Below are 25,199 nucleotides of genomic sequence, written 5' to 3'. Positions count from 1 at the left end.
TCCTTAAATTGACAGTGTGCTTATATAAAAAAATTAAATAGATACATAAAGCTTCATTGCATCAGTCTTAAAAGTAAAAAAATTAAATTAAATAGATTAGGGACAAACACAGCCAAAAATATAAGGCTATGTTTATTATTTTCAATGCTACAGCTTCAGTCTTACCAAAATACATGGAATTTGTACTCATTCTAGTGGGCCTAGTCACCTATATACATATATATATATATATGTATAATTTATATATACATGAGGTATGTATTATATATATATACATGAGATAGACAAGTAAAAGCTTAAAGGATGAAGACAAACCCAAATATTTCACATATTCTTTAATTTGTCACAACAGATAATCCTAAATAACAGGTTAGCAACCATCTTCCAGAGCTTAAAAATCAAGTCTAAAATTGGCCAAGCAAAATTGAATTTCCATGTTTTCCAACCATTAGGCAGCATGAATGGAAAATTCTGACTATCTGTATTTATGATATGTAGGCCCAGGTTCTAGCTGGCCAAATTTTCTCCTAACTTAGGCTGTGTTTGTTTCATTTGGCACTGGGCTACAAGGCAACATTATCTCTTGCCTTCCTTGATCTAAACGTTGGGAATATCACCATTTGATCCAGCAGGATTTGTTGTGCAAACAATTGACAACTGTTCTGCTTCCCTCACTTAGGAATTTTCCTGAGTGAGGCCACTGATGCTGCAAATGAAGGACCCTCATATTTCAGATGCTATTTACATTTCAGATTATTCAGACACCAAAATAATTCTGCATTTAATGTCACTGAAATTGTAGACTAAGCAAAAATTATGACAATATATATTTTTTTTTTATTCCAAGCTTCAATTTTACCTCATAGCACAGTAATGAATTAATATACTGCTTCTACAGGTTTTGGTTATCAGATATTGTTGTGGCAGGATAAGAATTAAAATATTGCTTGCTTACTTTAAAACATTTTCTGTAAAATAAAAATATGTAAAATAAACAGCACATTGAATTTAACCAGAGTAATAAATGAAAGAATAAAGGTTTGCTTAAAAACATAAAAAAGAATTTGTAAGCATTTTACAGTTTCATTTTCAAGCACATTTAAACAGAATATTTCAGGAAGAAAAACCTCAGACAAACAAGAAATGTATCTTGGGCATCTCCAGCTCCCACCTAGAGCCAACAATTGAAGCCACTGCAGGATTTGTTCCTTAGTCATTGCCATGGGAAGGAGGGGAGGCAGGGGAGATTTTGGGGCTGGCAACACCTGTCAGGCTGCAGATAAACCCAGATGAGCAACTCATTTCACAAAGCTCTATGAATAGCCATGGCAGGGATTCACTGATTCCTGCTGCCCTGGGCCACAGCACAACAGCCTGGAGTTGGGAGCTCACAATGCACATCCTGGGAGCCACAGGGACCTTCCAGCAGCACTGAAAAGTTGCAATTATCTGGTTTTTACACTTCTTGGAGATGCTCATTTATGAATGTGTGTGTTTGTGTATGCAGCTAAACTCATTTGCATGTGTACTCATACACTTTTGAACGTTGTAGCCCAAGTGATTTTGACAAATTTTACCTTGATTTAAAAATAGTACCAAGTCTGAACTCCGTTCTAGACGATTCATCAAGAAAATAGGAATTGCTATAATAAAGAACTTGGAATTCAAGAGAGGGAAGGAGTCAGCACTTCTCAATTTCTTAACTGCTGCATTTTGTTTTATTCCCTCTTCGTTTAGCTCCAGATACACAAAGAAAAATTAAAGCATCCTGAAAGCTTTTTCCAATGAGCTTCCAAAATTTCATCCCTAATGCCAGCCTTGGTTCCTGTGCAGGCCCATTTGAAACTGATTGAGCAGTATTATTCCACCTCACAGCTCCAAAAATAAATACAAAGAAAAGCCAATGGGAGCCTGTGGTTTCCAAGATTCAAGCAACTCTTTAAAAAAATAAGCATGTCCTTAATGACATAAGAACATTAGAAAGGAAATAAATGTATCCTGTATCTTTTTACTTTTTTAAATCAATGGTAATTCTGATTTCCACTGAGAACAACAACCAACACAGGGACAACCAAACAAAACCAAACCTTCAGACAACCCAACAAGCCTGAAAGAACAACGGAATTCCCCATTCTCCCAAAATGTTGACAGGATTTTTGCAAAGGAAGCTCAGCCACTTTAAAAATTTGTGTCCCTGGCCATGAACAGATGAGACTGAACTGCTTTGTGCACGTGGCCTCTTAAGTCCATAGAAAGCCACTGGGACATTAGTGGGGCTCCAGATGGGCACGAGGGGCCTCCCACCTGGCTGGCTTTCCACAGGGAACATCCACAGGGAGCACTGGCTGCTGAGCCACAAACTCATGGTGCACTTACACCATTCCAGCCACTGATCCTCCACAGAGGAGGAACAGCCATGAGGAACAGTAGGAAAATAGAAAATAAATCCACTGACAAGGCAAATTAAATAACCCAGCTGAAACCCAAGGCATTCCATCTTGGAGAGGACTGTGACTGATGCCAGGATCCCCAGTGCTTTTCAACAAGGAGAAACACTGATCCCTCCACAGCCAAAGACCCAAAGGACTGCAAGTTGTACAAGAAAAGTTCAATTATTGAAGGTATTGCATCATAAAGCTTCTCCTCAAACATCCGCCTCCCTAATCCAAATAGAGACCAACTCAATTGTCCACAAAGGAAGGAAGGTACAGCAGCAAACTCCATGGGAACATTGTTAAAGTCAGGCCTAAACAGCATCTTTATGTTCAGCACAGCCATGGCAGGTCCTTGCTAATTCCAAACTATCTGCCCTTAGAGCCCAGGAAGCCACTGACCCAGAATACAGCAAAATAATTATTAATTCTGTCCCTAAAGAACTGGAAAATCCATACAAAGTTTTCCTAAAAGCAATTAGCACCTGTAAATATATTGATAATAGCAGCAAAAAGAGCTTAAGAACCCAAATAAAAGGAAACTGTGTTGCCTTTAAGTTACAGCCCTTGATAATTCACAATCTTTCCTTGAAAGATTCAATTCATTCAGCTTTTGGAAGGTTGTGACAGCAGCCAGAAGCCCCAAATCAGCCAGAGACCCCTTTGTGCTAAGCCTGCAGAAATGCAGGAATTGCCATCCAGAATCCCAGTCCCACCAGTGCTTCCTTCCCACCCCAATCCCACAGCTCTCCCTCCAGCACAGACTCGGCTGCAGGACTGGAGGCCTGTGGAAGTGAAGGTTTATCAGGAATTTTATCTCCAGGATTTAAAGCAAGAGAAAACCCTGAATTGTTCTGCCCAGCTTCAGAACCCTGCTCAATTAAACCAAACCATAGCTACTTTAAAGACCAAAACACAAGGAGATGGTTAAATCCCTGTAATAATTAATGTATCACATCACTGTAGGCCATGGAAGTTGGGGGCAGAGCTGCAGCTCTACACACACAGGGAATGTAATGCTGCAGCCACTGTAGGCTTCCATCTACAGAGGAAAGCAGATCAATGGGATCTCAGGCTGAGAAAAGCAGCACTGTCATGAAATAAAAGAATGAAATTATGTCCTTTACTCTTGGACAGGCAAAGCCTGTCCAACTCCTACCTGTAGTAAACTAAGAGGAGAGTCACATGTTTAAATTGTGGGTGTTTAGACACAGATCTGCTGATTTTGGGGATTGTCACCATTGAGGTTTTTCCCCCACATGTTTAACCCCAAAGTTATTACAAGCAAAAAGAAAACTAACAGCAAACTATTAGAAAGAACTACAGTTATATGGCTGCTACCTCCAATTCTCCATCACAACATTGCCAAGTTATCTGGTTTTCTCCTATTCCTTCCACCCCATCAAATTATGGCTCTCACAAACTCTTCCCAGCCCCATCCCAAAATTGCTGTTTCACGCCAGACACGTGTGTACAAATTAGAAATGGGAGATAGCCCAGCATGTCAGGAGAGGTCTTTCTTGTGGGCATCCCTCAGCATGAGGCACAGATGACACACACTCTCTGCTGACCACCATTTAACTGGGATGCCCCTCTGGAACACACACTCATGGCCTACTCCACGGCACTTAATAAACCAAAAAAAAATAACCCAAAATAAACCAAAGCACTCCGACTGTCTTTCAGAAATTACAGAGGACATAATTAAGCTCCAGAATTAAGCAGACAACAGCAATTTCAATATAAACATCCTACTTGTGTAGGGGACTCTCTCATTTCAACTCGGTGTTAATGCCCCAACTCTTACTTCTGGATCCTTGCAAACATCTAGAAGGCTTCTCCCAACATTTCCTCGAGTCCAGAATTTAGTTTGACATTTAAAGCCATTCCATTTTAACCTATTTCAGACGTTTTAACACATGAACCAGCAGAAAACATGGTCAGGCCAGTCCACCAGCCGCACCTGACCAACACCGTGAGCAGGGATGGAGACACTTGGCCTTCCCAGCAGAAAACCATGGAAAAACACATCCCGACATATAGATTTGAACAAACCATTGCCCAAATATAGCCGGGCACCACTGATAACCAGGGGCTGCTACCAAACCACATCCCAACCCTGCAAACACCAAGTCCAGCTCTTGCACTGCCTATCCCTGGAAGTTCAGCTCGGGAAAGGGTCTTTGTACAAGTGGTCTTTGTACCTTCACCACCGCAGGGGTTTAATAACTCAAACAATAAGTCAAACAACGGCCTGGAAGCTGGGGGGCAACCCTGCTATCGCAGGAAAACAAGACTTTCGGGACTCGGCCGGGGCTCAGCACCCACCGCACCACCCCGAACTTTGGCCGGCGCCCCCGCCACCATCGCCCCCCTCCCCTGCCGCTCCGGAGGGGCCCAAAGCAGCATCCCCGGAGCATCCCCCGACAACAAAGCTGGGCCGGGGGGGCGCCGGCGAGGGGCCCGGACTGACAGGCGGTGCCCCCCCGGGGTAAACAGGGGGTAAACACGGGGTAAACAAACCCCCCCCCCCCCGCCCCGCCGCTCCCCCCGCACTCACCTCAGGGCCCCCGGGCGCAGGGAGGAAGGCGGAGACGCACACAAAGGGTAATAAAGGGGGAGGAGGAGGAGGGAGCGGCGCTCCGCGGGGCCGCCCCCGAGGGACGGGGGGGTCTCGGTGTGTTTTGGGGGGGATGTGGAAGAAACTCCCCGGCGGGGCTGCGGGGGGGGCAGCGACTCGGGGCCCCCCGCCCCCGCCTCGGCGCGGCGCTGCTTCGTGTCCCTTCAGCGGCGCGAACAACCGGCCGTCCCGCCGCCGCCCCCCCCCCGCGCTCCTCCTCATCGCCGCCGCCGCTGTCGGGAAGGAGGAGGAGGAGGAGGAGGAGAAGGAGGAGGAGGAGGAGGAGGAGGAGGAGGAAGAGGAGGGGAGGCAGCAGCGGCGGCCGCCACCGCGCATGCGCCCCGGGGGAGCTCGGGAGGCCGCGGGGAGGAGGGGGGGGGAAACGGGGGGGGGGGGGGGACGGGGGACGACGACTTCCCACAGCGCCGCGCGCGCCGCTCCCGGAAACGGATCCGGGACTGGGAGGAAGGAAGTGGATGAGGGGGAAGGAAGAGGGAGGGAGGGAGGGGGGAAATGGACGGGGAGGAAGTGACGGGCCAGGGAGGGGGGAGCGCGCGGTGACGTGAGGGGGCGGCGCGCGCGGGGGCCGGTGGGAGCGCGCCCGCCCGCGCGCGCTCGGGGGGCGGGACCCGCCTTCAGGTGAGGGAGGAGAGGCGGGAAAGCGCCGGGAGGGCAGCGCCGTGAGGGGGGCGGAGGAGATTCAACCTGCAGCCCAGGATGCGCCCCCCGGCCCGCCCTTCGTCCGCTCGGGCTGCGGCATCTCTGAGGGAGCCGCGGATGCAGCCTGTGAGGAGGGTAGCGGGCTCTGGGGGTCGGTGTCGGAGGGGGGTGGATGGCTGCTGGGGAGGGGTCTCCGCTGCCGTGCCGGGGGTGAGGCGAGGGCTGAGGGCAGCGTGCGAGCCGCCGCCCCTCGGGTGATGGAAAACAAGCGGGAAAACGGCGTGAGGGGAGGTGGGGTGGAAAACACCCTTAGGACCCTTCAAGCCCTATAGGGTCCCCCCCTATTTCCTCCCAAAACCCGCCCTCAGCGTCCCCCCAGCCCCTCAGGACCCTCCTAAGCTCTTTGAGACCTCTCCCTTCTCTCACCAGGGTCGTCACAGCCCCGAAAAATCAACTCTCTCAGACCCCCACCTTCCCCATTCCCACAGCCCTTCCTCTGCTCCCTCATGGGCATTCCCCTCCCCCTCCATTCCTTTTTAGAGCATTCCCAGACCCTCCTAACCCACATAAATTCCCAGTCCCTCAGGACCACCCTCAAACCCTTAATGTTCTCCTCAAGACCTGTAATTCTCCCCCAAATTCCTCTCAGAGCCTCCCTCAGATCCCCCTAATTCCCTCAGGCCCTCTTGAATCCTGCTCAGAACCCACTCCAACTTCTCAATCCTATCATGATCCCCCAATCCCTTCAGGTTTCCCCTCAAACCCCCTCTGGATCTACCTAAATCTCCTCAGAGACCCCCAATCCCCTTAGGACCCCTTCTAGTCCCCTTCAGAGCTTATCCAGAGAGATGCTGTGGTTATTTTTGTAACCTGCACTTTATAAACAAGGAAGGCCAGTTATTCCTGTAAAAACTTCTTTGTTGTGTCTTAGTGTGTTCCCATGTGCTTGTAGCTTGTTCCAGCTGCAGAAACATAAGGATGTTATTTTAAACTCTGTAAAGCATCCTAAAGCCAGTGCTGTTTAGGAGATGTGTGTAAACATAGGTTATCTAATGTTATCAGAAATAAATTTAAAATGCTTCCAGTGTTTTGGTTCCTTTTCACTAGGAAGATGGACTGCAACAACAGATGTTCATTACAATCCTTAAAAATGACCAACATCTAAGTACAGTTTCTCACTAGGGTTGTTTGGAAAGCAGTGTTGTTTAATAAAACATTTGTCTTCTCTTCTCCAAAGATTAAACCTTCAGCAATGAGCAAGCGTAAGCTGAAGGACAGCAGTGCAGAAAGTGCTGAGTGCATTTCCCAGGTCAGTAACATCTTTATTCATTACTTTGTTTTCAAGTTATGGGGCTTTTCCACCCTCTGCTGTTCATGTAATTGTGGTTTTTTTTTTTCCTAGACCAGTTAGAAAGACTTGGACAGATACTGAATACAATTATGAGGGCTGTAAATGGCTTTTTCCAATTGTATTTCTTTCAGCTTCTCACCTGTTGCAGTAATAATGTAGTAAAAAACTGAAAGGATGGTCTTGTTTGTGGCAACAGATGTGCATAAATCTATTTTTATCCATTTAGGGTTTTTCATCTTCCAGTTTATAGGGTGAATCAGAACCCAGCTGACTATTTTAGCAGCAGGACAGCAGCTGCCAAATTGGTTTTTTGTTTGTTTGGTTTTTTTGAACCTTTATTCTCCTGTTTTCCCAAAGCTGCTGGTTAAAACCACAATGCATCTTGCAAGGAATTACTTCTGGGTCAGTGATTTCTTACATATTTTAATCTCTTCTAATTGCTTTTCTCCTTTATGTAATATTTATACAATATTCTGCCTCCTGCAACTTTATTCTTACTTTCAAGACCCCTCTATCATTGATGGCATTAAAGATTGATGTATTATAGAATATTTGTAGAACCACAAAAGTGCCTAATTTACTGTTATTTTATTGCTGTAGTTACATTATTGGTAAATTCTGATGTTTGAAGCCCCAAACATTTTTCCTGTCCTGTGTTTGATCCACAGCTGCAAAAAATCTTACGTGAAAGATTCTGTCACCATTTCTGTGCTGCTGGAAAACTCTTTGGGATGGAGCAGCAGTACAGGTGAGTGAGCAGGCTCTAGGATTCAGTGATTTCTAATTTTAACTGCAGTAGTAAAATAATCTGGTGAAGTCAGAACTTTCTGCTTCTCTCTTTTACTAAATGGTACAGCTTCAAATGACTTCGGCCCAGTGCTTCTAAAAATTACTTGCCTCAGATTTTAAGAGTTTTTATACAACTGTTCCTTTCTGATTTTGTCAGACTCTGAGTGTTGGATTTCTTGTCCTTGTTTCACATCTCTCATTCATGAAGCACTTTTCTTTTTGAGACTGAAAGATATTTCCAGTGCATGTTCTAAGACTTTGTGTAATGGCCTGGCAAAGTAAGAAATTAAATTCTCTTGCTGTAATACTTTATTTTTATTTCAGTTATTTTTCTGTTTGTTGGTGAACTGTGTTAGAACTAAGTCTTAAAATTTCTGTGCCAGCATCATGCTTGTTGAAGTTGAGGCCCATATTTAAATCTGCTTCTGCAGCCATTGAGATGTGGAATTTAGGGTTAGGAGGAAGGGACTTATTGGGGCAATAGCACTGTCCCACTACTGATTATTTTACAGATTCAGGTCAAATTCTGCAGATAACAAACAGGTATTTAAAGAACTTCTTTTAAACAATTAATTTTTCCAAGACTGACTTTATGTAAGTGAAATCACCTGATGTGAGCACAAGTTTCCAATACAAGAGGGATTTACAGGCCGTGTTCCACTCAGTGTTCACTGACACTGAATTGTCCTGGAGGGAAAACACTCCCCAGCTCTGATTTTTTTCCTTCCCAAAATGTGTCAGAGCTCTTGGCTGGGCTTGGCTCTCGAAGAGTGAGCAAACCCATACTGTTGGCTGCAGCTGCTCCATGAGGGCTCTCACCCTTCAGAAGCATTAGCAGGATGTCAGGATTCCATATTCCAAATTATTATTGATGTGTAAGCACTTGGGAATTGGAGGTGTCAGTGGTTGCTGTAAGGACTTTAATTGGGGTGATGAGTCCATCTGCAGGTAATTTAGAGCAAGCAATCTATTTCATAAAGAAAGAAATAATTATTGGAGTCTGTCCTTTCACAGCAGAGAATTTATGAATTAGTGATACTCTCAACTTCTGCATGTTTTAATATTTTAAAGTATTTTCAGAGCTCTGATCACTGAGCCCTCTGTACTTTATTGTACTACATTTTGCATGCCCTGAGTGTTGGCTCTCAGATCAAGCTGAAGTGGGTTGAGTTTTATTCTTTGAATTTCCCTGGTTTTGGGGAATGTTGTCAGCTTTGAGGTTTTCAGCCTTTTTCTGTTTCCAACCCAGACATTTGCTGGAGCTGCTGAGAAGAACCACGGTGCACGGGGAGAGCAATTCTGCCCTCATTATCGGCCCCCGGGGATCCGGGAAAACCACGGTAGAAGCAGCCCCTGGGGCTTTGGGTGGGGTCCAGCAGGGCCTCCCTGAGTCCTGGGAGCCTCTGCAGCTGCATTCTCTGCCCTGCCTGTTGTACAGAGAGAATTGCTCAAAACATTCCAGCACTTTCTGGGGGCTAATTCTGTTCTGGGCAGCATGGAGAAATCTGTTCCTAACACTTGTCTTTGCAATTAAAGATTGCAATTCGGAACCAAATCAGAACTATTCTGATTACTTTTTAATTCACCTGTTTCTGGGTCCTCACTGTGAAAAAAGCTCTAAAAAGGAGTAGTGTGAGGGATGGGTTTCTCCCTAGCTGTGTGCATGCAGGGAATGGTCAGGAATATTTACCTGCCATGGAGCAGGATATTGTTTAGCAGTTATGGTTTGTAAGTTTTTGTAGGTTTTGTATTTTAAGGGAATTCCCCTTAGCTGAGGCACATGAAGGGATGACCTCTAACTTAAGTGTGTAACACTTTAGCTTTATTCAAACACTCAGGTCTTTCTATTAAATGATGTCATGAAAATTTGTGTTTTCATACAGAAATATAGACAGAATATAAGTTAGCAAAATCACCTATGCAGAATGAATTGTTTCTTTTTCACACATCAATTGAAAGATGCTGGAGTAAAGAAAATCATGTGTGTATGTATATTTATATATTTATACTTGCACAGAGGTAGGAGCTACAAACCTTCCTCTGAAGAAGCCAAAGCAAATAATAGCCTTCTAATTTTTAAATTTAACATTTCTACTACTTACAGATATTTTAATACAAGTTCCTTTTGGCTTTTACAAGTAACAAGTTCTTGATGGACAGCAAATTTGGGAGTTTTATAAGCAGCACTTGGTGTAATCATGTGCAGTGATAGTTTTGTCTTCCAAAAGAAAGAATAAGCAGAGTTCCTTTTAAGATTTAAGACAGAGAGTTTCTTTCTACAGCATCCAAAGAAGCCATGATGCTGAATATGGCACCAACTCAAGAGCCAGATTCTCTCACATCTCAAATTCATAAAGTTTTTTGGTTAAGGCAAAAGCCCCAGACTTTACCCCAAAAATCGGTGACTGAAATACCAGAGTTATTTTCCTTTCCCTCCCAGTTCAGCAGAATGAACAAATGTAATTGCCACAGTTGTTCTGGTGAATGCAAAGTTGTCATTTTAGTATTTTAGTCTGGAAATTACTCAAACATGTTCCCTAATGAAACCTCACACACTGTTTCCTATCCTATATTGTCTGTAATCACACTTTCCTTGCTGTTAAAAAATTAATCTTCTCACAGAAATTCTGTATTTTCTTTCATAGTTATTAAATCATGTCTTAAAAGACCTCAGGGAAATGACACAAGTGAGAGAGAACCTCTTGGAAGTCCACCTGAATGGCAAGTAAAACATCATTGGTCCAGGGTTCTGTTATATCCAGTTCTGTATTTTGTATGCACTGAGTAAAATTTTTACTTTCACCAATTTAGTCCAGCCTAAATTATGGACATGTTTGTCTGTGAGCTCCAAAGTGCCTCTCTTTGTATTCTTTGTATGGAGGGGACTTCTGTGCTCTTAGTGACAGAATTAAATAACTTGTCAGGTACAGAAAACTCCTGTCCAGCCTAAGTTTTAAAAAGGCAAAGCTTTGTAAGGCTGGAGAGGGGGAGAAAGCTGCTGGGTAAGTTTCCTGTGGGAGTGAAGGATGTCTGCCAGTTCCTCATGGAGAATCCTTTTCTTTCAGGGCTTCTGCAGACAAATGACAAAGTGGCCCTGAAGGAGATCACCAGGCAGCTGCAGCTGGAAAATGTGGTTGGGGACAAAGTTTTTGTGAGTAACTTCACCTACCCCTCAAAAGCCCTTTCCTGGGAAACTGGGGCTTTGTGGGATGGAGCTTGCTGTGACTGCCAGCAGCTCCACACAAGTGCTCAGGTTCCCTTTGCTGATTGAGCACCTTTACTAGTAATTAAAAATACATCAACCTGTGCCTTGCAGCAGGGAAAAAGGGAAATCTCTCTTAACAAGCCCCTTAATGAAACAAACTTAAGTGTTCCAAAGAAACTTTGTTCAGAGGGGTGAAGAGTTTGGAAACGTTGTTTTTAACATTTCAAAATGAAGAATTAGCAAATTAACCAACCAAAAAGCAGAATCTTTATATTATCAATTTTTTTTTTTTGTGTATCCAAAAAGGAAGTCTATCCAGACTTTCTAGAACTCTCATTTTCCATTGAATTTCTATTAAAATATTTGCTGCTATTTCCCTTTTCCCACAGATAAACTGATTTACATTATTACTGAAGACAGGAGAGTGCCCAAAGTGCTTGAAAATGAATTCCCCTCATTTTCTGTAACTCACACCCAGAGGCTAAATTGGCTTTTCTGCCCCCTTTGATAGGGCTTGTGGTCTTCAGTTCATTATTTCTCACCTCACACCTGCAGTGCTGCAGAGTGGGAGAATTTGTGTAACTGGAACAGAGTGGGCACAGCCATTCAGTGGGTTTTTTTTTTCAGAAGTGTTTGATGCTTCCATCTATTCAATAAAACTCAGTTGAACCCTGCATCCTGCTCCTTCTCAGTGGGACACGTTAGGTGGCACTTTTTCCATGTGTGTGGCTGGGAAATGAGAATGCAACAGCTATTTCAGGAAGGAGAGAGCTGCTTGGGAATTGAGCTGATATTTTTGCCTGTCTGAGGCAGTTTGGGGATTTCAGACTGGAAAAAAACTGGATGAATGTAGAGTTATCCATCATTTTTCTTGTCCTGAGGAGTTTGATTGTACAGCATGGGATATTTCTGAAATCATGGTTTTGGGAGGAAATGGCCTCCATTGCATGTGTGAATTTGCTGTAGTTAAACAGTTCTGGGAATGAACTGCAAATCCATTCTGAAACTCCTTTATTCTCTGTCTAGGGCAGTTTTGCTGAAAACCTTGCCTTCCTCCTTGAAGCTCTGAGGAAAGGTAAACACTAAAAACCCCTGTTTTGAGACTCTGGGTCACTTGACTGAAAAGTGGAGTTTGCTCTTCTACCTTACAGGTGGAATGAAGAACCTTAGCCCAAGAATCTGTCATGGTTACAAATAATATAAAAAATAGTTAATACTGATTACTATATACAGAATATACACCTGATGTAACTGTAAAGGCTTGCATGGTAAAGGACAGATTATTTTATCCAGATTGATGCTATTAAAAATCCTTTTTTTAAAACAAAATTTGCCAAGTCTGTCTTCCTTGTAGCCAGAAATGCTGCTTGGCAGAACACTACATAACCTTCCCAGTTTTTCCATGTATTTTCCTTTTTGCTGTTGTACCTATAGGAAAGGAGGGCTTAGTGAGAATGGAAGGAAAATCTGTGCATTTTTATAACCCCATCATTAAAGAAAGCTGTAACAATGGAAGTTTAATGCTAACTCTCCAAATTTCCCTCAGGAAACCGAACCAACAGCTGCCCCATTTTGTTTGTCCTGGATGAATTTGATTTGTTTGTCCACCACAAGAATCAGACCCTGCTCTACAACCTGTTTGACATCTCCCAGTCTGCTCAGACCCCAGTGACAGTGATTGGACTCACCTGTAGGCAGGTAAGAAATGCCATTGCCTCATTCAAAGCTGTAGCTGTTTTAAAGTGACTTTTGTCTTAGTTGGAATAACTTCTCCTTCCCTGGAAGCTTAATTTCCTAAGAGACTTTTCTCAATTACCCATTTTCCTAACTTTTGAATTGGGAAGGGGGATGAAAAATAAAAAACTAATTTGTGCTGAGAGCAAGTTGAAGATGCCCAAAGCCTTCAGGTTCACTTCTGAAGAAGCAAACCAACATTTCCAAGGACACACATTCAGTATTAGACTGTGTGAATTCAATATTCACTCTTTGGAGGGGCTCCTGAATTTCTTGGTTGGCAGATGGTAAGGACAGAGTTGTAGTTAACTGTGTTTAAATCTCTTTTTTTAAGTAACCACTTCAGTAAGGCACTTTTGCTATAAAATGTTCAATTTTCTGTGATTTTTCCAATGGCATTATGTTGAGTTGTGGGCAGTTTGTGTGTAAATAATTCCTGGGGAACACTGTGGGTTCTTGATAAAACTGATCCTGTTTTCACACTGAACTGTTGGTGCTGAAGATAGTTGGGTTGTAACAGGAAGAATAATTCAGATCTCTTATCTGAGCCTGGGATTTGACTGGGATTAGGTGATGCCCAGTTGGGCAAATTTCTGCAATTTAATAGAAAAGTTAATTGTTGATTTAACACATTACAATCTTTCCTTTTGCATCATCACTGCCTGAGCCTGGTGTGCTCCTCACCCATTATTTAGAACCCTTTATCCCATTTTGAGTGTGACTAAGGAAGTGTCTCCAGAACTGACAGCTGCTGTTTCTGAGGGGTTTTTTGACACTTAAGTATTTTTTTGGATTTTGAAGCTGTAGTCTCTCAGGCTGACAAAAAGCACGTGGGCTGTCAGCTGCCAGCCCCAGTGTGACCATACAACTTGTCCAGAGCCCTGATAGGCTGCAGGGTTTGATTCAGCCTTAAGTAGCTGAAATATTCCCATAATCTATGGAGAAATTGTGCTGGGTTTCCTAGCAACAAATGATCCTGTGTGATGTGGAGCATCACGTGGGCTGGGATGCTTGGTGCCATTGCAAGGCACATCAATTAAAATAATCAGCAAAGGGCTTGTTAGAGCATTTAACTTATGTTACAACATTTTAAGCCTTGAGAATTCAATAATTCTTTCTTTTTTCAGCACACTTCAGTGATTTGTCTGTGCTGTAGTAAAGAAAACACCAAATTCATCTGCTTTTTAATTACTGTTTTTCCTTTTTTTTTTTTTTTTTCCCCCATCAAGGACATCCTGGAGCTCTTGGAGAAGAGAGTAAAGTCAAGGTTCTCCCACAGGCAGATATATTTGATGAATTCCTTTGATTTTAAACAGTACATTAACATATTTAAGAAACAGCTTTCTCTTCCTGCTGAATTTCCTGATGAGCCTTTTGCACAAAAATGGAATAATAATGTTCAGGTATTTAAAGCATTTTATACTTGATTTTAGAAAAAAATCTAAAGTGAGAACAGTGTAAAGCTGGTTTACTTTATACACTTTACCAGTAAAAGTAAACTTTTACCTAAGTTTGGCATTTCCTTCCACTGGCTGAGTGTGGTGTGGGAAAATTTAAATTATTATAGAGAATCTTTGCTTATTGAAGTCTGGAGGTAAAATTGTCTCAGGAAAAACCAGAAAGTTGAGGTTGGACATAAAAATTGTATTGTCAAGCGTGAGCTCTTCCAAAGAATTATTGACCTGTTATTTCTCCAGGTGAGTGTGAAATGATTAAGAGTGAGTTTGAGATGGTTAAAATGTCACTCTGTTGTTCCTTGCAGCATCTGTCAGAGGATAAAACTGTGCAGGACGTGCTGCAGAAGCTCTTCCACCACAGCAAAGACCTGCGCTCGCTGCACCTGCTCCTGGTGTGTGTGTGGGTGCTCAGAAACACCTCCCTGGGCTGCAGTGACGGAGCAGCAGCTCTGCTGCTCCTCAGAGCTGAGCTTTGCCCCAAACATCATTTACTGAACTTGTGCCAGTGCTGGTCCTTGCAGGCTGTGTCAGTGACTGGGGGTGACTCCAGTTTCTGCAGCAGTTCCCTGCAGGATGGTCTGTTCAATTCAGATGGGGCTGAGCTTTTCCTATTGAACTTTCTCCTTTTATAAAACAAAACTGTAGGTGAAACCCTTTGAAACTATTTTTTCCTGTCTGAGATTGTTTTTGGTTCCTGGTGAATCCTGACATCTGCTGATATTGAAACCTCTTTTTTCTACTGGAACTTCCTTCCATCACCACACAGCAGCTGCAGTTCTCTTGGAGGGTCTTTTTTAAATTTAAGCTGCCTACCTAATTCTGCTTTTGAACACAGCTCATATAAACACACTGACACTTTTACAGAGGATAAATAACACTTATTTAACAATCCTAAAATATCCCTGTGCTTGTGTGAGTGTGAAAAGGCCCCTGACTGTACCTGCCCCTGGGCTGGTTCCAGAGCTCACAGCTCCTCCCTGCAGCGTTCAGGGGCACCAGCAGAGCCTGAGCAGAGCTCTCCTCTTGGGGGTGCTCTGTGACTGCAGTTGGTTGCAGGATTGCAGATTATTCCTGGTGCAGGACACCCAAAGCTGGCCCTGTGTCTGCAGAGGAGGCCAGGAAAGGAGCTGATGGCAGCCACAGCCTCCCTGAGAGCAGGACAGAGCTGGGCCTCAACTTCCCCATGGTCTTCTGCAGCATGTGCTGAGTTCTTCCTTTGGAAAGAGCCCTTTTGTTCTCAAGTCAGCTTCCCAAAAAAGCACATAATACACATTCTGCAGGGATGAGTGAGGAGTTCCTGGACAAACTGTGGAGAAGGTTCTGGGGAGACCTTGGAGCACTTCCAGAGCCTAAAGTGTCTCCAGGAGAGCTGGAGAGGTCTGAGGACAAGGGATGGAGGGAAAGGACACAGGGAATGGCTCCCACGGCAGAGGGCAGGGATGGGTGGGATATTGGGAATTGGGAATTCCTGGCTGGGGGGGTGAGGAGAGTGAGTGAGCTGTGTCTGTGTTGCAGATGCTGGCTGTCAGTGCAGTGACCATGCACCACCCCCTGCTCACAGCTGCAGACCTGCAGGAGGCCAGCAGGCAGCACAGCACCGACTCCAAGGCAAACATTGTCCATGGTAAAGCTCCTCTTCTCCCAGAGCTCTTCCTGCAGAGCCCTCCCTGGAATCCTGCAGGGGAAGGGATGCTGTGCAGGGACTGTTCCCTGGGATGAGCCATGGAGCCTGCTCTGAGCTCACACTGCCTGTGGGTGCAACAATGCCAACTTAGATACTTCCTGCTTTTTGGTGGGAACAGCCCATTCCTGAATATTGCTGCTTCAATTACACAGCAAGCAAATTTTCTCTTATCCAGTTCTGGAATTTCTTTGTATAATAAAGATACAGAACACCAGTGGGTGGGGCCCAGAGAATATAAAAATAGAGGAGTGCACAGAGTGGGTGAGCTGCATGTTTGTGATGTGCTCAAGGGTAATGCTTGGGATTCTTGTCTTTGCCTGCAGGTTTGTCTGTGCTGGAAATCTGCCTCATCATAGCCATGAAACACCTGAATGAGGTCTATGATGGAGAACCATTCAACTTCCAGATGGTTTACAATGGTGAGAGCAATGCCTGAGCTCTGCAACCCCCACACCACTCACTTCCTTCTGACTCCCTTTTCTCTTCCTCCTCCTGGTACAGAATTCCAGAAGTTCATCCAGAGGAAAGCACATTCCATGTACAACTTCGAGAAGCCAGTTGTCATGAAGGTGAGCCTGAAGTGCATGTTTGTTTTTAGCTGTAAAACATTTAGGTTTTAGTCCCAGAGCACAGACTGGGAGGGAGAACTAGAACTCCTGGAAGGCAGTGGGGTGCAGTGGGGCAGGATGCTGTTCAGACACAGCCCTGGAAGGCTGTGGGGCACTGTGGGACAGGATGCTGTTCAGACACAGCCCTGGAAGGCTGTGGGGTGCAGTGGGGTGCAGTGGGATGCAGTGGGGCAGGATGCTGTTCAGACACAGCCCTGGAAGGCTGCGGGGTGCAGTGGGGTGCAGTGGGGTGCTGTGGGATGCAGTGGGGCAGGATGCTGTTCATACACAGCCCTGGAAGGCAGTGGGGTGCAGTGGGGCAGGATGCTGTTCAGGCACAGCCCTGGAAGGCAGTGGGTTGCTGTGGGTTGCTGTGGGGCAGGATATTGTTCAGACACAGCCCTGGGAAGGCAGTGGGGTGCAGTGGGGCAGGATGCTGCCCCTGCACTCCCCTCCCCGCAGGCCTTTGAGCACCTGCTGCAGCTGGAGCTGGTGCAGCCGCTGGAGCGGCCGTCGGCGCGGGCGCAGCGCGAGTTCCTGCTGCTGCGGCTGCTGCTGGACAGCAGCCAGATCATGGAGGCGCTGCAGCTCTACCCCAACTGCCCCACCGACGTCAAGCAGTGGGCAGCCTCCTCCCTCAGCTGGCTCTGAGCTCCGCAGGAGGCCGTGCTCACCCACAGCAAGGTGCTCACATCAGTAAGCTTTGGGAAGCAGCTTGCTGTGCTGATCCATTTGGGATTTCCTAGGGAGAACGGTGCTGTTGTTCCCTTCCAGCAGCCAGGACTGTGCCTCGCTCACAGCTCAGTGCCAACTCCTGCTCTCACTGTTACCTCTTGGAGAAATCCAAGCTCTGCGGTTTGTCCCTGTGGCTGAGGGCTCTGGATCCTGGATCAGGCTTTGCTCTCCTGGTTCCCTTCAACAGCCCCATCAGGTCAAAGTTCACTCTGCACTTTTCCATCTCAAATCTGACTTGACATGGAAAATTTACCCAATTAAACTTTAATCACAACCAAACTTACTTCATGACGTGTTCAATCCAACAGGGCTACTTTGTGCCAAGTACAAGGTAACATGTTTCCATACCTGATTTTTGTAGCAAAACTCAAGAGTCTGGCTCAAGAACTGCTGTAGGACCATCCCCATGAGTTTGAAATAAAGTTTTCAAAGAAGCATTTGCAAGTCAGAGTAGTCACATTTTTTATTTTCCCGCTGGGGAAGAGGGCAGAGTATACATTTGTATTTGTACAATATTTAACAATCACTTTATTGAGGGCGAGGGGGGGTTGGTTGGTTTTTTTGGCACTTGCAGAAAAGCAGCAAGTGCCTTTTGACAGTAGTACAACAACCTGTGCCCAAAACACTGACAAATACAAAGAGGAAAGTCAAAGTAATCGCTCACCAAACTCGAGAGGTAACGAGGAGGAGATGGACTGAAAAAAACAAAGGGAGGGAGAAAGCAAAGCAGTCCTGCTGGTTGAGTATCTGAGGTAACAGATGTTCCATCAAGGATGCTACTGGAGTCGTTTTGCCCAGGGATGTGTATTGCAGCTTCCTGTGTTTTGTACCAAGTGTTCCTGATTAACAGCAATGCCTTAAAAAAGGTTAAAAAAGCTGGAAAAGAGGAGAGGGGGTGACCTGACTGATTGTGTGGATGCTGATGGGAGCAGGACAGGTGTCAGCACTGGTTACACTGAGGTTTGAGAGCTACACCCCTGTGGGTCCTGGGGGATTCCAGCTTGGGAATACCAGCACTGGTTCAACCCCCTCCAGCAGCTTGGAGGACTTGGGACAGGAACTTGTCATCCTCACTGATAAAAACCACACCTGGTGAGGCCTGGCAGGGACAAAGGGCACTGCCCAAACAATGCCAGAATCCTCCCTGGCACATTCCCAAAACAGGAATTCACTCCCAAGGCCCTGGGGGCACGGCTGGAGCAGAGATCGTTCTGACCCATTCCAAAGCTTTGGGAGGAGCAGCCTCTCCTCAGGAACGCTACATGATGCTGGGAAATCCCAGGCAGCTGGGAGTGAACAGGAACTGAGCAGGGATATCCCAAAGGCAGGAGCAGCTCCATGGGGAGGGGCACACACAGCAGGGACTCGGATACAGCTTCAGTTTTGGCATCGGATCTCCACCAGCACGGAATGGGAACAGCCCGGGAGGGTCAAAAGCCCCGAGGTGTCTGTGGAGAAGGACGGGGTGGGATTTGTTCACAACTCCAGCCTGTCCTGCTCTGTGTGAAGTTTAATTAAAGTGAAGCAGAAATGAAAGCCAAAGGGAAGTGTCCAGCCGAAAGGACCCCACACTCTGGATTTCTTTCCCTTTCCCAAGGGCTCCTTGGACTGGGATCCTCAGGCAGTGGAACATCAGCCCTTCCTCCCTCCCTGCCCAGAGCTGGCTCTGCTTTATCCATCACATCCCCTATTCCCAGAGAGAAGTTCCCAGATCTGGGTTCCAGCCTTCAGCAGCTCCCACCTGCTGCTTTCCAGAGACACTGGAGAGGACACACGGAGACAAGGACACACAGCACACCACGGGCCGCTGCTGGCACTGCACTCCTGGGGTTACAACATTTATCTTCCTTGGAATTTGGTGTGAAGGATCCAATCAATGCAGTGGGACAGGATTTGGGAGAAGCACTTTGGCACCCAGCTACTGTAATTCCAGCAGAAGGCTTGACATCCTGAACTCCACTGCTGGAGTTGTGAAGCCATTTCCATGCTTTTCCTCGATTTTTGTGAGTCTGGACATTGACATTCCTTTCGTTACCTCGGAATGGTCATTGCATGTTGTGAGCAGAACTGGGTTATCCCTGAAATTTGTAACATTTGGGATCTGGAATCTGCGGGTGGAACTTTGTGTGTGACTCCAGGCTCAACCTGTGGCTCACAGGCAGCGAGCTGCACCCCCTGCGATGGCAGCGAGCTTGGAGTGGAGGGAAGCTGCCAGTCTCCAGCAGAGGTGAGGAAAGGGGGAACTGAGCTTCCTGAGGTGATCCTGAAACAGTGACACAGCCCCCACTGCCTGCGACGGGGAGTGCGCGGCGACCTCGGCACTAACATAAATAGGAAAAAGACTCTTTCAAAAAAACAACAAGAATTCAGAGCTTTCCAGTGTCACAGCTCAGAAAAAATTAAAAAAAAAAAAAAAAAGGAAAAAGAAAAGTCATGCTTAAGGTTTCAAATATTCCTCAGACACAGCAAACCTAAATAGTATTCAGTTAAATAAATGGATGAGATACTCTGGGAAATGGAGGGAAAAGCTTTCAACTAAAAGAGGAAGGAAATTTTCTTTCAATAAACAGCACTTTTTCTTTTTTATACACAACAAGCGAGTACAAGAAAAGGCTAAAAACACGGCTCTAGGAATGGCCACTTCCTGGGGGCACGAAGCCTTCCCCTTCTTAAATAACACAGGGAATTGGGAATACATCATTTACAAAACACCGAGCGGTTTATTATTCCAATTAGTGTTGTCAATCATAATTTAGCGAGGTGGAACTGAGGTATACCTGGTTGAGGGAGGTTAAGTAATACTTGGAAGCCTCTTTGCTCTATCCCATTGATTACTCTTGTTTCTGTACACGGAACAGCAGCACACGGAACATTCACAAGCTGTGTCGTAGTCGCATTACAATAGTCATTTTATAAACAACAACGAATGCAATAAAAACAAGTTACCCTTTTTTTTTTGTTGTTTTTAAATCTGAAATGAAATGTTTTTGATTTTAAAAAAAATAACAGTAGTTCATTTAAAGGAATTAGTCTCTTCTGACAGGGATTAAGAAATCGGATGTCAGTGTTTAAAATGCTCATTAGCCCGTTCAGGTCCGGATTCTTCATTGCAAGTTCCTTATCAGCACGTGAGGGGTTCTCAGTCACGTCCTTCAGGTGTAAGCAGGGAATGCAGAAAGTCTCATGGATCCACGTGGAGGAGGAGAAGGGGGAAAACAAAGGACAAAGCCCCCTTGGTGAGGCTCCAGAGAGACTTACCGTCCGTCCTTGCACCCGGAACAGCAGTGACCCAGCAGTCCGTGCGCTGTAGCAGCTCCAGTGAAGAGTCCTGTGGTCACTTCCATGACCAGTGCAACTATCATAGACTGGATTCTTTGGGAGGAAAGTCAACGTTTGTCACCATTGTGACCACAGTCACGATGTCCTCTGTTGTTATAATGTTAGTGAGTTTTTGCATCTGGATGATCCTCTCCTCCACGCAGCCCGCCGACAGCCGCGCCTCGGCGTCGTGATCCCAGCACTCCTCGATGGTCTCGCACAGCATGGCCATTCCCTGGGGACAGCAGGCAGCAAAGCGTCACAGAGGGGACAGAAATGGCACTGGGAACCTTTGTGTCCCACAGGACGTGGGGCTGCAGCGTCCTGTGGGGCCTCAGCTCTGCTTTCTTCTGCATGTTGAACAAAAACTGTTCAACAATAGGGGGCAAATCCTTCCCTGCACAGAGTTTTAGAAAGGTGAATCCCTCAGCACCAAATGGGACTTCACTGAAAAGTAACTCCAGGATCTCCCACCAAAAACCATAAAAACATCACTCACTTCCTAATACTGAAGAATGAGCAGTTTAAGGCGAGGAACATTTCCAGCCCATTTAACTCCCACTGGAATTATGAAGTCCCTCCCAAGCCCCAGGGTGATGGACATAACACAGCATGGACAGAAATGGGACTCAAATCCTTGCAGCAGCAGCTCGGGTGACACTTACAGAATGTTTCTGCCAACACTCCCTTAGGACAGGCCTCTTCTTTTTGTGCACCACAACCTCCTGCATGTCCTCCAGGGAGGGGTGCTGGCCAATCTCCTCCTCAAAAGGCAGCATGTACTCATCCACGGGGCCTGCAGAGGGAACACCAGTAAAACCAACCCTCCGGAAAGGGGAGAGGACTGCAGTGTTGGGAATGGGGGCCAGAATCAGAATGACAGTGTGGTTTGGGTTGGAAGGGATTTACGGCCAGTCCAGTGCCACCCCTGCCAGGAGCTGGAGAACCTCTCACCTACTGTCCCATCCCAGGTGCTCCTAGCAGGACATTCCTCACCACCCTGCAGTGCCACCCCTGCCCTGGCTGGGATATCTCCCCTCTCCAGGTGCCCACTCTCTCCCAGCAGGACATTGCTCCCCACCCTGCCCTGGCTGGGATATCTCCCCACTCTCTCCCCAGCAGGACGTTCCTCCCCACCCTGCCCTGGCTGGGATATCTCCCCACTCTCCCCAGCAGGACATTGCTCCCCACCCTGCCCTGGCTGGGATATCTCCCACTCTCCCAGCAGGCGCTCACCGTCGGCGGCCGTGCAGCGCGAGGCCAGTTCCCAGAGCACCAGGCCCATGGCGTACATGTCTATCCTCAGGAACGCGTCCCTTTGGAAGTTGATAGCACCTTCCAGCACCTCTGGAGCCATGTACCTGCGGGTGCCCACCTGCAAGGCCACCAAAACACCCACATTTGTGCCCACAATCAACTCCAGCACGGGTCTGCTGAACAGTTATTCAATAATTAATAAAATATTATAATCCAAATTGTCCAGTTGGGATAAAAGGGGGATAGGCCATGCAATGAGCCTGAGGGGAAATTCCCATTCACATCCAGTAACAGCTGGATCACTGCTGGAGCTAACTCAGGATTTACCTGTCCATGGGTGTCTCCTGCAGACTTCCCAGCCTCAAACTTTAAAGCTAGACCAAAATCAGCAATACAAGCCGTGAGGTTGTTTTTCAGCAGCACGTTCTTGCTTTTGATGTCCCTTTCAAGTTCAAGAAAAAAAACCACAAATTAGAGATCTAGAACATGAAACACAGATAAAACCCTAAGGAAAAAGGAACAGCATAAAAAAAAAGGAATATTATGGTATAAAAGGCAAGAACATGATAAAGAAATAGGTAAGTTAACCAACAAAATAATAATCATAAAACCTTGGAGTGCCCTTGCAGACCTTGATGGGAATAAATGAGGCAGTAATTGGAACTGTAATTTTGTGCTTGCTTTTAAAATAAATACAGATGTATTTATTACATTTACAGATGATGGAATATAGGGATGTAGGGATACAGGGATGTAGGGATACAGGGATACAGGGATATAGGAATATAGGGATACAGGAATGTAGAGATACAGGGATATAGGGATATGGGAATGTAGGCATACAGGGATATAGGCATACAGGGATATAGGGATACAGGGATACAGGGATGTAGAGATACAGGGATATAGGGATATGGGAATGTAGGCATACAGGAATGTAGGCATACAGGGATATGGATGATGCATGAGGGATACAGAGATGGAATGAAAATGTTGCAATCCAAGTGTGCAGCGACTGCAACTTTGTTTAAAGAGCAGGAAGCAAAGCAATGGCCAATGTGCCTGGGAGGCTCCTGGGAGAGCTGCAGGAGCTGCTGCAGGCAGGGCTGGGCTGTACCTGTGGGAGATGGCTGGCTTGTGGCCGTCCTTCAGCCCCGGGATGTCCTCGTGCAGGTAGGCCAGGCCCCGCGCCATGGTCTGGGCGATGTGGCACAGCTCGTTCCACGACACCACGTTGGCCTTCAGGAAATCTGTCAGGGAGCCCTGCAGCACAACAGGCACAGCCAGCTCAGCCCCACCCAGCCAGGGAAAGGAAACCTGCAGCTCCTGCCACTCACATCTGCAGGAGCTCTGCTTGTCCTTCCTTATGGAACAACTGCAGTTTGAGTGAAATACTCTGAATAGACAGAGATTAAATCATTCAACACCACAGATTCAGAGTGAAACACTGAACAGAGTGAAACTCTCCGAACAAACCTAAAGAAATCAATATTATTCAACATAAAACTGAACTTATTCTGAATTAATTGTATTCATGTTTCTTCTTTTTGCTGTCACAATAGAATTGATCTGTATCACTTCATTTCTATTCTTATCAACCAACGAGTGAACCAAAAATAACCCCCCAAAAATCTCTGCAAGATGGGAGGTTATGTATTTTAGGCAGGTTTAGATTGGGGATATTATATTCTAAAAAGCCAAAAAAAAAGGTAGAATTAATTTTTGTTTGCTCCCTAAAACAACTCCCTCACTAAAATCAGATGACAACTTTCTCAGCTGTCTGAAAATGAACTGCAGCGAATTCACATCCGGTGAAATGCGAGCAGCTAAGTGAGAGCTGCTTTCAGCTTTCACCCTTTACAGCCCCAACTGCACACGTGTGACACTTGGCTGGGGCTGTTGCCCCCCAGCCCAGCAGGGCAGCCCCACCTTCTCGTGGAAGGCCGTGATGAGCCACAGGTCCACGTCGATGCTGGAGCCGCGCTTCTCGGCGCCGATGAACTGCAGGATGTTGTCGTGCTTCATCCCGGGCAGGCTGTAGATCTCATACTCGTTCTGCCACGACTGCTTGTCCTGCAAGAACAGCCCCAGTTACCCACCAAAACTGGGACACCAGGGGAGCAGCCCTCAGGGGAGTTTGCTCCCAGCACTGGGAATGATGCTGCCACTTTGTGGAATTTCTCGTGAAAGAACGAGAGCCTGCCGTGTTTATTCTGCAAGGCAGCACCTGGATGGCTGAGAGGGAACAAATTCCTGCACCTCGAGTAGCAGGGGGTGCTTTAATCAATGAAAACCCATCCCAGCATCACCCTCCAGCATCACTCTGTGCTCTCACCATTCTTCAGCTCATTTAATGCAAGCCACAGCTCTGCGAGGGCACTCGCTGGGCAATGAGTGTTATGGCACTTAATTGAGACATGGTTAATTGGAACAATCACTCCAGGGTTTGCATTTCAGGACATTCCTTCTAAGAACAATTTAATTTGATTATTCACTGGTCAAGAGCTGGATGAGAGCAGCTTAAAACTACAGATGCTGAATATGTTTAGGACTAGAAACCCACATTTCACAGGTTTATGCTTCAGTAATGTGTTTACTGCAGGAAAAAACTTATTTTCAATCACTAAAATTCTTCCTGCATCTTTTACACCTCAAGGCCGTTTCCACTTGGATTTACAGAATTATTGGGCCAAGAAAAGCTGCTTTAATGTGAAGCACAACCCAGGAGCCCCAGAGCTGTGCTTACCTGGATGGGGAATATTTTGACTGCAACATATTCATTGAGCAGCTGAGCTTTCCACACACACCCAAATCTCCCCCTGGCTTTGATCTCCAGCAGCTGCAGCGGCTTCAGACCCATCAAGGGAGATGGTGGGGGAGGCCCAGGATCCTACAATCAGGAGAGACCATTAATTAATGCTGTTGTTAATGACATTAATTCACATCACCCCTGACAGCACTACTGATAAAGGACCGTAAATGGGGAGAGCCTGGGACCACCCAGCCAAACCCCACAGCAGCAATTCCCAAACATCCAGGCACAAATCCCTTCTCCACAGGATGGGAAATGGGATTGTGAGATGTGCTCAGGAGGGATGACACACAGGGAGCATCACAGGCATGGGAAACACCTGGATAACCAGCTGGGAAAGCACAGCAGGGAGCAAGGCAGGATGTGACCAGCTGGGAAAGCACAGCAGAAGTGAAGGAATAACATGATCATGAGAGAAAGCACAGCAGAAATTAGGGAATAACATGATCAGAAGAGAAAGCACAGCAGAAATTAGGGAATAACATGATCAGGAGAGAAAGCACAGCAGAAGTTAAGGAATAATGTGACCAGGTGGGA

General features: G+C 46.0%; 3 protein-coding genes across 8 annotated transcripts in view; 1 reads left to right on the top strand and 2 right to left on the bottom strand.

The window, feature by feature from the left end:
• The window catches only part of MBD5 (methyl-CpG binding domain protein 5), a 103,664-nt gene extending 98,421 nt beyond the window's left edge, over window positions 1-5,243 (bottom strand). For all 5 annotated transcript variants that reach the window (XM_056496817.1, XM_056496815.1, XM_056496818.1 and 2 more), the window contains exon 1: window positions 4,993-5,243. The gene's annotated coding sequence lies outside the window, so the exon portion shown is untranslated. The remainder of the gene's footprint in view (window positions 1-4,992) is intronic.
• A 378-nt stretch (window positions 5,244-5,621) lies between these two features.
• Window positions 5,622-17,712, top strand: ORC4 (origin recognition complex subunit 4). 2 transcript variants are annotated; one of them, XM_056496814.1, is made up of 14 exons: window positions 5,622-5,691; window positions 6,950-7,021; window positions 7,732-7,811; window positions 9,102-9,192; window positions 10,498-10,573; window positions 10,918-11,003; window positions 12,084-12,132; window positions 12,604-12,755; window positions 14,021-14,194; window positions 14,554-14,640; window positions 15,764-15,872; window positions 16,256-16,351; window positions 16,434-16,501; window positions 17,003-17,712. In XM_056496814.1, exons 2-14 carry the CDS (start codon window positions 6,965-6,967, stop codon window positions 17,189-17,191), a joined length of 1,314 nt encoding a protein of 437 aa, XP_056352789.1. In that variant the 5' UTR covers window positions 5,622-5,691; window positions 6,950-6,964; the 3' UTR covers window positions 17,192-17,712. The 2 variants fall into 2 exon arrangements, with proteins under 2 accessions (XP_056352789.1, XP_056352788.1); XM_056496813.1 differs by having other exon boundaries at window positions 5,622-5,838.
• An 8-nt stretch (window positions 17,713-17,720) lies between these two features.
• Window positions 17,721-25,199, bottom strand: part of ACVR2A (activin A receptor type 2A) — a 48,761-nt gene continuing 41,282 nt past the window's right edge. Inside the window, exons 5-11 of the mRNA XM_056496812.1 lie at window positions 24,597-24,740; window positions 23,780-23,923; window positions 22,968-23,113; window positions 22,178-22,292; window positions 21,830-21,968; window positions 21,259-21,389; window positions 17,721-20,828 (exon numbers count right to left, since the gene is read on the bottom strand). Of these exons, the coding sequence (XP_056352787.1) occupies window positions 20,634-20,828; window positions 21,259-21,389; window positions 21,830-21,968; window positions 22,178-22,292; window positions 22,968-23,113; window positions 23,780-23,923; window positions 24,597-24,740 (1,014 nt within the window). The 3' untranslated portion in view covers window positions 17,721-20,633. The remainder of the gene's footprint in view (window positions 20,829-21,258; window positions 21,390-21,829; window positions 21,969-22,177; window positions 22,293-22,967; window positions 23,114-23,779; window positions 23,924-24,596; window positions 24,741-25,199) is intronic.

This window comes from Oenanthe melanoleuca, chromosome 7 (assembly GCF_029582105.1).
Source record: "Oenanthe melanoleuca isolate GR-GAL-2019-014 chromosome 7, OMel1.0, whole genome shotgun sequence".
NCBI lineage: Eukaryota > Metazoa > Chordata > Aves > Passeriformes > Muscicapidae > Oenanthe > Oenanthe melanoleuca.
This window is presented reverse-complemented; position numbering and strand designations above follow the sequence as displayed.

What these genes read in the sequence shown, in the direction of transcription:
- ORC4 (XM_056496813.1), top strand. Translation starts at nt 5,770, where the DNA reads ATGCGCCCCCCGGCCCGCCCTTCGTCCGCTCGGGCTGCGGCATCTCTG. An exon ending in GTGCTGAGTGCATTTCCCAG is followed by an intron (nt 7,022 to 7,731) that starts GTCAGTAACATC and finishes TTTGATCCACAG; the next exon opens with CTGCAAAAAATCTTACGTGA. An exon ending in CTTCCAGATGGTTTACAATG is followed by an intron (nt 16,352 to 16,433) that starts GTGAGAGCAATG and finishes CTCCTGGTACAG; the next exon opens with AATTCCAGAAGTTCATCCAG.